The sequence below is a fragment of the Trematomus bernacchii genome, unplaced genomic scaffold (assembly GCF_902827165.1).
Source record: "Trematomus bernacchii unplaced genomic scaffold, fTreBer1.1, whole genome shotgun sequence".
Taxonomy (NCBI): domain Eukaryota; kingdom Metazoa; phylum Chordata; class Actinopteri; order Perciformes; family Nototheniidae; genus Trematomus; species Trematomus bernacchii.
In genome coordinates, this window is record NW_022988116.1 from 13,894 (window position 1) to 28,480 (window position 14,587).

At 44.8% G+C, this 14,587-nt stretch overlaps 1 protein-coding gene across 4 annotated transcripts; it reads right to left on the minus strand.

Moving 5' to 3' along the window:
- Positions 1–292: 292 nt before the first annotated feature.
- LOC117475765 (E3 ubiquitin-protein ligase TRIM63-like) lies at positions 293–13,785 on the minus strand. Of its 4 annotated transcripts, none has more exons than XM_034122108.1 (9): positions 13,279–13,785; positions 8,191–8,363; positions 5,790–5,958; positions 3,296–3,391; positions 2,767–3,000; positions 2,077–2,099; positions 1,811–1,995; positions 963–1,486; positions 293–740 (listed from the first exon to the last, which is right to left on the minus strand). In XM_034122108.1, the coding sequence occupies exons 1-9, from the start codon at positions 13,396–13,398 to the stop codon at positions 681–683; spliced, it is 1,584 nt and encodes a 527-aa protein (XP_033977999.1). In that variant the 5' UTR covers positions 13,399–13,785; the 3' UTR covers positions 293–680. The 4 variants fall into 4 exon arrangements, with proteins under 4 accessions (XP_033977999.1, XP_033977998.1, XP_033978002.1 ...); XM_034122107.1 differs by having other exon boundaries at positions 5,790–5,961; XM_034122111.1 differs by having other exon boundaries at positions 1,811–1,935; positions 13,279–13,784.
- Positions 13,786–14,587: the final 802 nt, after the last annotated feature.

A 14,587-nucleotide genomic window follows, 5' to 3' on the forward strand; every position in this document is an offset into this window, starting at 1 on the left:
AAAAAAAATGTTATGTTCAAATTATTATTTAAATAAATATATATATTTAATGTCATTTGTTTATTTGATTAAACTCTTGATTCTTTCTTTTTGAGTCTTTTGAAATGTCTTCATATAAAAAGTGATCATTTATTTGTGTTTATTTTGACCCTGTTTGTGAATAAATATCTGCTCTTCCTCTCAACTGGTGCGGTCTTCATTAGGATCCTTGAATCCTTATGTCAACAACAACAACAACAAAAACAACCACAGCAGCAGCAGGGTGTGAGCAGAGTATTCAGGTCAGAACATGAAGTGAGAAACAGCTGGTTTTTAATGGCAATAACATGACATCACATCACATGTCACTTGTTAGACGCTTTTATCCAAAGCGCCTCAACACTGAGGACAATCCCCTCAGGAGCACTTCAGTGTCTCAGGGACACAACGACATGCTGACTGCAGTGGGGTTTGAACCTGTGCTCCCCTGATCCCAACACCAACGCACTAGCCCACTGCGCCACACGCCTCCACCGCCAATAAAACATTTTCACTATAGAAACAAACAAAGTTTCATATTTCATTTTCTACAATCTCTTTAGTTTCAGAACAACTGAACTTTAACAACTGATGGAAAATATAACTCATAAAAACAGAGCGAGCTTCAGGGAAACGTAACAACATTATTATTACATATAGTTTCACTTCTGGTTGAGCCAACTGAACGAGAAGATGTGTTTCTGTCCGTCCTCTGACTCCTCCTGATGAAGAGGAGGAGGAGGAGGAGGAGGAAGAGGAGGAGGAGGAGGAGGAGGAGAGGAGGAGAAGAACCTTTTAGTGTCATGAATTTATTATTAAATCGAAATATTACAAATAAATTCAAACAGATTTAAATGTAAATCACTGAAATCATCAGATCAGATTTGTTTGAAATAATAATTCCATTAAGTCTGAATGACTGAATGCAGCGTGTGTTGTCATACCTGGGAGGCGGGGCTAGTGGTAGGCGGGGCCTGTGTGGACGAGGAGGGGGCAGGGCCGTTCGTCGATGATGTCATGGTGGCCTCTGAAGGTCTCTGAGGGGGCGTGGCTAATAGCTGAACACCTGAAGACTGAGCAGGAGACAGAGAAGGAAGCTGATTGGCTGAGGTCATCAGAGGAGGCAGCTGATTGGCTGAGGTCATCAGAGGAGGCAGCTGATTGGCTGAGGTCATCAGAGGAGGCCTTTGATTGGCTGAAGTCATCAGAGGAGGCAGCTGATTGGCTGAAGTCATCAGAGGAGCCTTCTGGTTGGCTGAAGTCATCAGAGGAGGCAGCTGATTGGCTGAGGTCATCAGAGGAGGCAGCTGATTGGCTGAGTTCATCAGAGGAGGCTTCTGATTGGCTGAAGTCATCAGAGGAGGCAGCTGATTGGCTGAGGTCATCAGAGGAGGCTTCTGATTGGTTGAGGCTGTCCTTCTGACCTCCTCTGCCACTTCTTCTTCTTCATCATCATCATCTTCATCAACTGAGGAGACAGCATGTTAATGTGAAGATAGCGCTAATATATTAGCCCCATGCTAACACAATAGCATTAACAATAGCATAGACACATGCAGACAAACTAGCATGCTAACTAAATAGCAGAATCAATGCTAACATATAAACATGCCCCCACTTTAACTTCATCCTTTAACACGTCAATAACCACTGCTATAGTCCCATGCTAACACGCTAGCAAACAAACATATTAGTAGCACCTGAATGCAGCATCACACCAGCCAATGATCTCCTGCGGTTAGTGTGAGGTTCAGGCGTCTCGTCTCTGATTGGACGTTGAGATGTTTCTCACGTTTGATGAAGTCGATGCCCATCAGCGCTCGTCTCTGAGGCTCAAAGCTTCCTGTCAGGTGATCCATGTTCTCGTAGCCGGGCGTCACCTGGTCCAGGTGAGAGGTGTCCGAGCCCTCCACCATCCTGCACACACACACATTTAATAACTGATCCAGGTGAGAGGTGTCCGAGCCCTCCACCATCCTGCACACACACATGTAATAACTCTAATTATAACTGTGATTAATATTATTATTCCTATGAATCCATGGGCGAGAGACTCACTTCTGCAGCAGAGGTTTGGCCGTCTGTGGAGGAGAAGATAAAGTTGTTAAAGTGCATTCATTTCAAAACAAAATACACTTGAGTTGTTCATTTTCATTTGAAAATAAAACTGTCTGTAGTTGCTGTAGGTCTTTTCCTCTGAGAACATCTACGTGTCTAAAGCTCGGCTCCCTGTGGTGCGTTCAAGCTCTGTGGTGCGTTCAGGCTCTCTGTGGTGCGTTCAGTGTGGGCGTTCAGGCTCTCTGTGGTGTGTTCACTGTGGTGCGTTCAGCGTGGTGCGTTCAGGCTTTCTCTATGTGGTGCGTTCAGGCTCTCTGTGTGGTGCGTTCAGGCTCTCAGTGTGGTGTGTTCAGGCTCTCTGTGTGGTGCGCTCTGTGGTGCGTTCAGGCTCTCAGTGTGGTGTGTTCAGTGTGGTGCGTTCAGGCTCTCAGTGTGGTGTGTTCAGGCTCTCTCTGTGGTGCGTTCTGTGGTGCATTCAGCTCTCAGTGTGGTGTGTTCAGGCTCTCTGTGTGGTGCGCTCTGTGGTGCGTTCAGGCTCTCAGTGTGGTGCGTTCAGTGTGGTGCGTTCAGCGTGGTGCGTTCAGGCTCTCAGTGTGGTGTGTTCAGGCTCTCAGTGTGGTGCGTTCAGTGTGGTGCGTTCAGCGTGGTGCGTTCAACGTGGTGCGTTCAGCGTGGTGCGTTCAGGCTCACCTGCAGGAACAGGGCCATCTCCTTGGTGTCCAGCGCCCTCAGGCTGCTCTCCAGCAGAGAGGCAGTGTTCTCCAGGTGTTCTCTGTGCTTCCTGCTGAGGCTCCTGACGTACAGCAGCTTCTCCTCCTGCTCACAGCTGATCCTCAGAGTCAGCATCGCCTTCCTCTCCTCCAGCAGAGCGAACAGCTGATCACACGCCTCGCACACCTGGGACTTCTGACGCCGCCCGCTCTCCTGAACGCATCGTCACACAACATCACATTAAAGGTCCCCTATTATACTGTTTCTCATCAATATATCCAGGTCTCAGATATATCCAGAGCCTGTCTCTGATTGGCTGAAACACCAAACAGATCATGGCAGCATTACCCATAATCCCCTCTGTTTCAGCCCTGTTTCCAAAGTGCTGATTCTCTGTCTGTTACTTTAGATGAAAATAAGGAGCCCCTCCCCACATGCGAGAAAAAGTCCCTCGAGATATTCACAAATAAACAATTATATGAAACGTTCTGATTGAAGTTGGACTCACGTCGACGGTCCTGCAGGTGTCCTCCAGCTGACTGATGATGGCCTGAGTCCTCTCATTGGTCCCCACCAGAGAGGAGATACAGTCCGTGAGCTCTGCCTACACACACACACACACACACACACACACACACACACACACACACACACACACACACACACACACACACACACACACACACACACACACACACACACACACACACACACACACACACACACACACACACACACACACACTATGATGTTAACAGATGTATTTTCTTGTATTTGTGTGTGTTTTCCTCCACAGAGACACAGGAAGTCTGACTGGTCCGTTTAGTAGATGGTATTTACACGTTTTGTAAAGTAAAAAGCTGAAGTTGGGCTACAGGGGAACTACAGAGGAACTACAGAGGAACTACAGAGGAACTACAGGGGAACTACAGAGGAACTACAGGGGAACTACAGGGGAACTACAGAGGAACTACAGGGGAACTACAGAGGAACTACAGGGAACTACAGGGGAACTACAGAGGAACTACAGGGGAACTACAGAGGAACTACAGGGGAACTACAGAGGAACTACAGGGGAACTACAGAGGGAACTACAGGGGACTACAGGGGAACTACAGAGGAAATACAGAGGAACTACAGAGGGGAAACTACAGAGGAACTACAGAGGAACTACAGGGGAACTACAGAGGAACTACAGGGGAACTACAGAGGAGGAACTACAGAGGACTACAGAGGAACTACAGGGGAACTACAGAGGAACTACACGAGGAACTACAGGGAACTACAGGGGAACTACAGAGGACTACAGGGGGAACTACAGGGGAACTACAGGGGAACTACAGGGGAACTACAGAGGAACTACAGAGGAACTACAGGGGAACTACAGAGGAACTACAGAGGAACTACAGGGGAACTACAGAGGAACTACAGGGGAACTACAGAGGAACTACAGAGGAACTACAGAGGAACTACAGGGGAACTACAGAGGAACTACAGAGGAACTACAGGGGAACTACAGAGGAACTACAGGGGAACTACAGAGGAACTACAGGGGAACTACAGGGAATACAGAGGAACTACAGAGGAACTACAAGAGGGAACTACAGAGGGAACTACAGGGGAACTACAGGGGAACTACAGAGGAACTACAGAGGAACTACAGGGAACTACAGAGGAACTACAGAGGAACTACAGGGGAACCGACCAGAGGAATACAGAGAACTACAGAGAACTACAGAGAGAACTACAGAGAGAACTACAGAGAGAACTACAGAGAGAACTACAGAGAACTACAGAGAGAGAGAACTACAGAGAGAACTACAGAGAACTACAGAGAGAGAGAACTACAGAGAGAGAGAGAACTACAGAGAGAACTACAGAGAGAACTACAGGGGAACTACAGAGGAACTACAGAGGAACTACAGAGGAACTACAGAGGAACTACAGGGGAACTACAGAGGAACTACAGGGGAACTACAGAGGAACTACAGGGGAACTACAGGGGAACTACAGAGGAACTACAGGGGAACTACAGAGGAACTACAGAGGGAACTACAGGGGAACTACAGAGGAACTACAGAGGAACTACAGAGGAACTACAGGGGAACTACAGAGGAACTACAGAGGAACTACAGGGGAACGTACAGAGGAACTCACAGGGGAACTACAGAGGAATACAGAGGAACTACAGCGGGAAACGTACAGAGGAACTACCAGAGGGAACTACAGAGGAACTACAGGGGAACTACAGAGGAACTACAGAGGAACTACAGAGGAACTACAGGGGAACTACATAGGACACTACAGAGAACTACAGAGAGAACTACAGAGAGAACTACAGAGAGAGAGAGAACTACAGAGAGAACTACAGAGAACTACAGAGAGAACTACAGAGAACACTTCCAGGGGAACTACGAGGAACTACATATGGAACTACCAGAGGAACTACAGAGGCACTACAGAGGAACTACAGAGGAACTACAGAGGAACTACAGGGGAATACACAGAGGAACTACAGGGGAACTACAGAGGAACTAAGAGGAACTACAGAGAGGCAACTACAGAGGAACTACAGAGGAACTACAGAGGAACTACAGGGGAACTACAGGGGAACTACAGGGGAACTACAGAGGAACTACAGGGGAACTACAGAGGAACTACAGAGGAACTACAGGGGAACTACAGGGGAACTACAGAGGAACTACAGGGGAACTACAGAGGAACTACAGGGGAACTACAGGGGAACTACAGAGGAACTACAGAGGAACTACAGAGGAACTACAGAGGAACTACAGGGGAACTACAGAGGAACTACAGAGGAACTACAGGGGAACTACAGGGGAACTACAGAGGAACTACAGAGGAACTACAGAGGAACTACAGAGGAACTACAGGGGAACTACAGAGGAACTACAGAGGAACTACAGAGGAACTACAGAGGAACTACAGGGGAACTACAGAGGAACTACAGCACGGTCACATGACCTCCTGTCCCCTCTCACCTTCTGCTGGGTGCAGACGGCCTCCAGCGGAGCCACCATGCAGTCTCTGTGCGGTCCGAACACCTTGCACAGCGAGCAGGTGGGCACGCTGCAGGACACGCAGTAGATGTTGATCTTCTCCTCTTCATGAGTCTCACACCTGGGCTCCAGCTGCTGCTCCGGGGCCGGCCTGCTGGACACAACCAGGACCAGAACAGGGTTTAACGCTGTGTGTGAGGGGCCTTCATAAACAACACGAGACAATAAGACAGACAGGACCGTTCTGATTCTATAGTCTGTATAGGCCCTGTTTATCTTCTTCACTCTATTGTGTATATTTGTATTTATTTAATTCTTGATATTTGTTTATATTTTTTCCTTTTCTTTTTGGGTAATCTCTGGCACATTGATGTTCTTCATGAACTCTAAAGCGGCACATCTTATATATTTCTCTGTTTGGATGTGATTGTTATTGAACGTGTTTTTAGAAAGCAGGGGGCTGCTGTCTCACTGACACGCATTTAAAAATAGAGCTAACAGCTAACACCTGTCATCAGAGTGCTGAGTCACTGTAAACATCCTGTTTACCCTCAGAGTGCTGAGTCACTGTAAACATCCTGTTTACCCTCAGAGTGCTGAGTCACTGTAAACATCGTGTTTACCCTCAGAGTGCTGAGTCACTGTAAACATCCTGTTTACCCTCAGAGTGCTGAGTCACTGTAAACATCCTGTTTACCCTCAGAGTGCTGAGTCACTGTAAACATCCTGTTTACCCTCAGAGTGATAACATCCTGTTTACCCTCAGAGTGATAACATCCTGTTTACCCTCAGAGTGATAACATCCTGTTTACCCTCAGAGTGATAACATCCTGTTTACCCTCAGAGTGATAACATCCTGTTTACCCTCAGAGTGATAACATCCTGTTTACCCTCAGAGTGATAACATCCTGTTTACCCTCAGAGTGCTGAGTCACTGTAAACATCCTGTTTACCATCAGAGTGATAACATCCTGTTTACCATCAGAGTGATAACATCCTGTTTACCCTCAAAGTGATAACATCCTGTTTACCCTCAGAGTGATAACATCCTGTTTACCCTCAGAGTGATGAGTCACTGCACAGTTAACTCAGGATTATTAAACTCAGGATTATTAAACTCAGGATTATTAAACTCAGGATTATTAAACTCAGATTATTAAACTTGGACTCAGAATATGTTAAACCTACTTTCTAATACAGGGTGCAGGTGTATTCGGTACGTCTCTTTATTTTCAGGGTTGTGTGTTACCTGTGTTCTCAGGTGTTTACCTGGCGCTGCCCTGAGGCCTGTACTACGACTCCAGTTCAATTTAATCTGGATATGTTTGAGTTACCCGGTTTACCTAATCCAAAACAAACGCGTTCTCGCTAAACGGTCCTACGACACTGGTTGTCAGCTCGGTAACTCAAGCCAGGGTTTCTCTGTCCGTCTGAGTGCGCGTTCACATAAAAGGGGCGGGGTTAGCAACATTTGACCAATCACAAACATGGAGAAGCGTACTGACAGCGCAGCGTCATACTTCCTGAATGAAAAGTCAACTATAATATTAGACATATGAAGAAGTTAAACTTTAAACATCCATGACTTAAACACTTTATCCAGGATCAAAGCCACATCACCTGCAAGGTGAATACAGCTGGTAACAGAGAAAGTGTTTGAATGCGTACATTAACAGGTTTATGAAATCACTGCCCCGTCTAAGACACGATCTGACTTTAATTACATTTGACTCGAGTGTTTCGTCAACTTAATGTGTTGCTTAAAATAATACTTCTGCATACAGTATGTGACACTGAGAGTGTTGCACGGCCAGATACGGCTCAGCTGACTCAGATAAGGAAATATATGATACATTATGATGTGATATGATATGAATGATAATGGGACACATCGACGTCTGCACTCACAGTGCCGCGGACTGTACTTAATGTTACTCTGATCCGGTTACTTATGTTGTGGCAGATATTTAAGTAAGCTTTCTTAACGCTAATGTTATAATAGTGAGATTGCTCTGAAGATGGGAGGAGGGGATATTCTATTCATTTTCACGTTCACACAGTCGGTGATTTTTGCCGGCCGGCAGTTTTTCTGTATTTCCTCTATCCTGTAATATGACTTGATCGCTTTAAACTCCGCACACTGAGCTCTGATTGGTCAGCAGGCAGTGCTTTCACTGAGTTGATCTCTTAGCCTGGAACCAAACCTGCTCCGGACCAGGCTAGCCGTTCAGCATAAGTTACCATGGAGCTCTAGCCCTCTAAGAAGTGAACCAGCGTCGTAGGACCGGAAACCCAGAGTTTACCCTGAAGTTAGCTCGCTAAGAGAAAATCCGGCTTCATAGTACAGGCCTCTGGTTGTACATGTCGATGATGTTCTGTTTACCTGGCGCTGCCTTGGTTGTACATGTCGATGATGTTCTCCACCAGCAGGTTCCTCTGCAGGCCGTAGACCCCGTGCCGGTCCAGAACCACCTCGTGTCTGCAGGACGGGCATCTGAACCGCCCGCCGGACGACACCGTGGAGCCGCTCCTCGTCGTCAGGTAGGGGTTGGAGGCCTGCAGGGGGCGGGGCATCACACAGGTAAAGGGGCGGGGCATCTCACAGGTAAAGGGGCGGGGCATCACACAGGTAAAGGGGCGGGGGCATCACACAGGTAAAGCACGGGGCATCACACAGGTAAAGGACGTGGCATCACACAGGTAAAGGGGCGGGGGCATCACACAGGTAAAGGGGCGGGGGCATCACACAGGTAAAGGGGCGGGGCATCACACAGGTAAAGGGGCGGGGCATCACACAGGTAAAGGGGGGGGGGGCATCACACAGGTAAAGGGGCGGGGGCATCACACAGGTAAAGGGGCGGGGGCATCACACAGGTAAAGGGGCGGGGCATCACACAGGTAAAGGGGTGGGGGCATCACACAGATAAAGGGCGGGGCATCACACAGGTAAAGGGGCGGGGCCTCACACAGGTAAAGGGGCGGGGCATCACACAGGTAAAGGGGCGGGGGCATCACACAGGTAAAGGGGCGGGGCATCACACAGGTAAAGGGGCGGGGGCATCACACAGGTAAAGGGGCGGGGCATCACACAGGTAAAGGGGCGGGGCCTCACACAGGTAAAGGACACAAACAACTACATGGAGACACAAACAACTACATGGAGACACAAACAACTACACGGAGACGCAAACAACTACATGGAGACACAAACAACTACATGGAGACACAAATAACTACATGGAGACACAAATAACTACATGGAGACGCAAACAACTACACGGAGACGCAAACAACTACATGGAGACACAAACAACTACATGGAGACACAAACAACTACATGGAGACACAAACAACTACATGGAGACACAAACAACTACAGTAGAGACACAAATAACTACATGGAGACACAAACAACTACAGTAGAGACACAAATAACTACATGGAGACGCAAACAACTACATGGAGACACAAATAACTACATGGAGACACAAATAACTACATGGAGACACAAACAACTACAGTAGAGACACAAATAACTACATGGAGACGCAAACAACTACATGGAGACACAAATAACTACATGGAGACACAAATAACTACATGGAGACGCAAATAACTACATGGAGACGCAAACAACTACACGGAGACGCAAACAACTACATGGAGACACAAACAACTACATGGAGACACAAACAACTACAGTAGAGACACAAATAACTACATGGAGACGCAAACAACTACATGGAGACACAAACAACTACATGGAGACACAAACAACTACATGGAGACACAAACAACTACAGTAGAGACACAAATAACTACATGGAGACACAAACAACTACAGTAGAGACACAAACAACTACACGGAGACGCAAACAACTACATGGAGACACAAACAACTACATGGAGACACAAACAACTACAGTAGAGACACAAATAACTACATGGAGACACAAACAACTACAGTAGAGACACAAATAACTACATGGAGACGCAAACAACTACATGGAGACACAAACAACTACATGGAGACACAAACAACTACATGGAGACACAAACAACTACATGGAGACACAAACAACTACATGGAGACACAAACAACTACATAGAGACACAAACAACTACAGTAGAGACACAAACAACTACATGGAGACACAAACAACTACATGGAGACACAAACAACTACACGGAGACGCAAACAACTACATGGAGACACAAACAACTACATGGAGACACAAACAACTACATGGAGACACAAACAACTACATGGAGACACAAACAACTACATAGAGACACAAACAACTACAGTAGAGACACAAACAACTACATGGAGACACAAACAACTACATGGAGACACAAACAACTACATAGAGACACAAACAACTACAGTAGAGACACAAACAACTACATGGAGACACAAACAACTACATGGAGACACAAACAACTACATGGAGACACAAACAACTACATGGAGACACAAACAACTACATGGAGACACAAACAACTACATGGAGACACAAACAACTACATGGAGACACAAACAACTACATGGAGACACAAACAACTACATGGAGACACAAACAACTACATGGAGACACAAACAACTACAGTAGAGACACAAACAACTACATGGAGACACAAACAACTACATGGAGACACAAACAACTACATAGAGACACAAACAACTACAGTAGAGACACAAACAACTACATGGAGACACAAACAACTACATAGAGACACAAACAACTACAGTAGAGACACAAACAACTACATGGAGACACAAACAACTACATGGAGACACAAACAACTACATAGAGACACAAACAACTACAGTAGAGACACAAACAACTACATAGAGACACAAACAACTACATGGAGACACAAACAACTACATGGAGACACAAACAACTACAGTAGAGACACAAACAACTACATAGAGACACAAACAACTACATGGAGACACAAACAACTACAGTAGAGACACAAACAACTACAGTAGAGACACAAACAACTACAGTAGAGACACAAACAACTACATGGAGACACAAACAACTACATGGAGACACAAACAACTACATGGAGACACAAACAACTACATGGAGACACAAATAACTACAGTAGAGACACAAACAACTACATGGAGACACAAACAACTACATGGAGACACAAACAACTACATAGAGACACAAACAACTACAGTAGAGACACAAACAACTACATGGAGACACAAACAACTACATGGAGACACAAACAACTACATGGAGACACAAACAACTACATGGAGACACAAACAACTACAGTAGAGACACAAACAACTACATGGAGACACAAACAACTACATGGAGACACAAACAACTACATGGAGACACAAACAACTACATGGAGACACAAATAACTACATAGAGACACAAACAACTACATGGAGACACAAACAACTACATAGAGACACAAACAACTACATGGAGACACAAACAACTACATAGAGACACAAACAACTACAGTAGAGACACAAACAACTACAGTAGAGACACAAACAACTACATAGAGACACAAACAACTACATGGAGACACAAACAACTACATGGAGACACAAACAACTACATGGAGACACAAACAACTACATGGAGACACAAACAACTACATGGAGACACAAACAACTACAGTAGAGACGCAAACAACTACATGGAGACACAAACAACTACATGGAGACACAAACAACTACATGGAGACACAAACAACTACATGGAGACACAAACAACTACATGGAGACACAAACAACTACATGGAGACACAAACAACTACAGTAGAGACACAAACAACTACATGGAGACACAAACAACTACATGGAGACACAAACAACTACATGGAGACACAAACAACTACATAGAGACACAAACAACTACATAGAGACACAAACAACTACATAGAGACACAAACAACTACATGGAGACACAAACAACTACATGGAGACACAAACAACTACATAGAGACACAAACAACTACATGGAGACACAAACAACTACATAGAGACACAAACAACTACAGTAGAGACACAAACAACTACAGTAGAGACACAAACAACTACATAGAGACACAAACAACTACATGGAGACACAAACAACTACATGGAGACACAAACAACTACATGGAGACACAAACAACTACATGGAGACACAAACAACTACATGGAGACACAAATAACTACATAGAGACACAAACAACTACATGGAGACACAAACAACTACAGTAGAGACGCAAACAACTACATAGAGACACAAACAACTACATGGAGACACAAACAACTACAGTAGAGACACAAACAACTACAGTAGAGACACAAACAACTACATGGAGACACAAACAACTACATGGAGACACAAACAACTACATAGAGACACAAACAACTACATGGAGACACAAATAACTACATAGAGACACAAACAACTACATGGAGACACAAACAACTACATAGAGACACAAACAACTACATGGAGACACAAACAACTACATAGAGACACAAACAACTACATAGAGACACAAACAACTACATGGAGACACAAATAACTACATAGAGACACAAACAACTACATGGAGACACAAACAACTACAGTAGAGACACAAACAACTACATGGAGACACAAACAACTACATAGAGACACAAACAACTACATGGAGACACAAACAACTACATAGAGACACAAACAACTACATGGAGACACAAACAACTACATAGAGACACAAACAACTACAGTAGAGACGCAAACAACTACATAGAGACACAAATAACTACATAGAGACACAAACAACTACATAGAGACACAAATAACTACATAGAGACACAAACAACTACATGGAGACACAAACAACTACATGGAGACACAAATAACTACATAGAGACACAAACAACTACATAGAGACGCAAACAACTACAGTAGAGACACAAACAACTACAGTAGAGACGCAAACAACTACATGGAGACACAAACAACTACATGGAGACACAAATAACTACATGGAGACACAAATAACTACATAGAGACGCAAACAACTACAGTAGAGACACAAACAACTACAGTAGAGACGCAAACAACTACATGGAGACACAAACAACTACATGGAGACACAAATAACTACATGGAGACACAAATAACTACATAGAGACACAAACAACTACATGGAGACACAAACAACTACATGGAGACACAAACAACTACAATAACTACAGTCACATAGACATAAAGGCATAAAGGCACAAAACAACAACAAAGAGACACCAAAAGAAGAAAAGAACTACAGAAAGCCTTTAGCAACTTCAGAGAGACACACAATGTGTGTGTGTGTGTGTGTGTGTGTGTGTGTGTGTGTGTGTGTGTGTGTGTGTGTGTGTGTGTGTGTGTGTGTGTGTGTGTGTGTGTGTGTGTGTGTGTGTGTGTGTGTGTGTGTGTGTGTGTGTGTGTGTGTGTGTGTGTACCTGGAACACGTCATTGGCACACTTCCTGCACAGGTTGTGTTGGCAGGGCAGGATCACCACCGGCTTGGTGAAGATCTCCAGACAGATCGGGCAGATCAGCTGTTTCTCCAGGCTCTCCATGGCGACCACTGGGCGTTTCTACCGGGTCCAGAAGAAGGTATTTACCGGGAGAGAGGAGGGTATTTACCGGGTCCAGAGAGGGTATTTACCGGGTCCAGAGAGGGTATTTACCGGGTCCAGAGAGGGTATTTACCGGGAGAGAGGAGGGTATTTACCGGGAGAGAGGAGGGTATTTACCGGGTCCAGAGAGGGTATTTACCGGGAGAGAGGAGGGTATTTACCGGGTCCAGAGAGAGATTAGATAAAGTGAAGTTGTGTAGGAGCAGACGAGCAGTTTGAGGCCTGCTGCTGCTGCTGTCCGGCTGTTTTTAGACTGACAGACGTCAGGTGTTGCCATGTCGACTTATCCAAATATGTCAGAGGTCAAGGGGAGGCATGCCAGAGGGGAGACTCTTAAAGGGACAGTACACATTTATTAAAGAGACAGTACACACTTATTAAAGAGATAATACTCATCTCTTAAAGGGACAGTACACATGTATTAAAGGGACAGTACTCATCTCTTAAAGGGACAGTATACTGTATAAAGCAGACAGAGTTTCTTAAAGGGACAGTACCCATCTCTTAACCTGTTAAGCCCTGAGCCTGTTTTTCAGGTCTCAGGCTAGAAAATGACATTCCCAGAACAAATGACCATATCTTCCCTTCTAAAAGGGTTAAATTAATAATCTTTTTTCTCAAAGTAATGATAAACCTGTGAGTTGGATGTAGAAAAGTCAGAACAATATAGATTTTAAAGAAAATTCAGATTTTACATAGTAAAAAACTGTAAATTATGTCCAAAAATTATTTTTTACTTATAGTGAAAACTACCCTTGGATGATGGGTTAGTAGACTAAAAGCTTTAGGAATCCAAAGTACAACATATAATAAGTACCCTGTATCAAGATTGATGCAAAACAAGTGACATTTGACCTTTTTAGAGAGGTTTAGCAAAAACCACCCCACCTCTGAGGTGATTTGAGTGGAAATGTTTTTTTCCCCATATCTCTGGCCCCCCTTTGTCGATTTTGATGGTTGACACCTCTTTCTGACCGTTAGAGCCAATAGAATCGAAGGGGGAGTCCCCCACACACACTCATTGTGAAGAGAAAAGGTGGGGGCTTCACGCATGTAATTTTGCATCAGAGTGAAACTATCTCTCGCTCTGACATCTAGAAACGGAAAAGCAGTTTTAATGCTTATGGAT

Coding starts and splice junctions, on each gene's coding strand:
- LOC117475765 (XM_034122107.1), bottom strand. CDS start 13,398: ATGGAGAGCCTGGAGAAACAGCTGATCTGCCCGATCTGTCTGGAGATC. Junction 3,001..3,295: donor ACACCTGCAGGACCGTCGAC/GTGAGTCCAACT, acceptor CGATGCGTTCAG/GAGAGCGGGCGGCGTCAGAA. Junction 2,100..2,766: donor AGATGGCCCTGTTCCTGCAG/GTGAGCCTGAAC, acceptor TCTCCTCCACAG/ACGGCCAAACCTCTGCTGCA.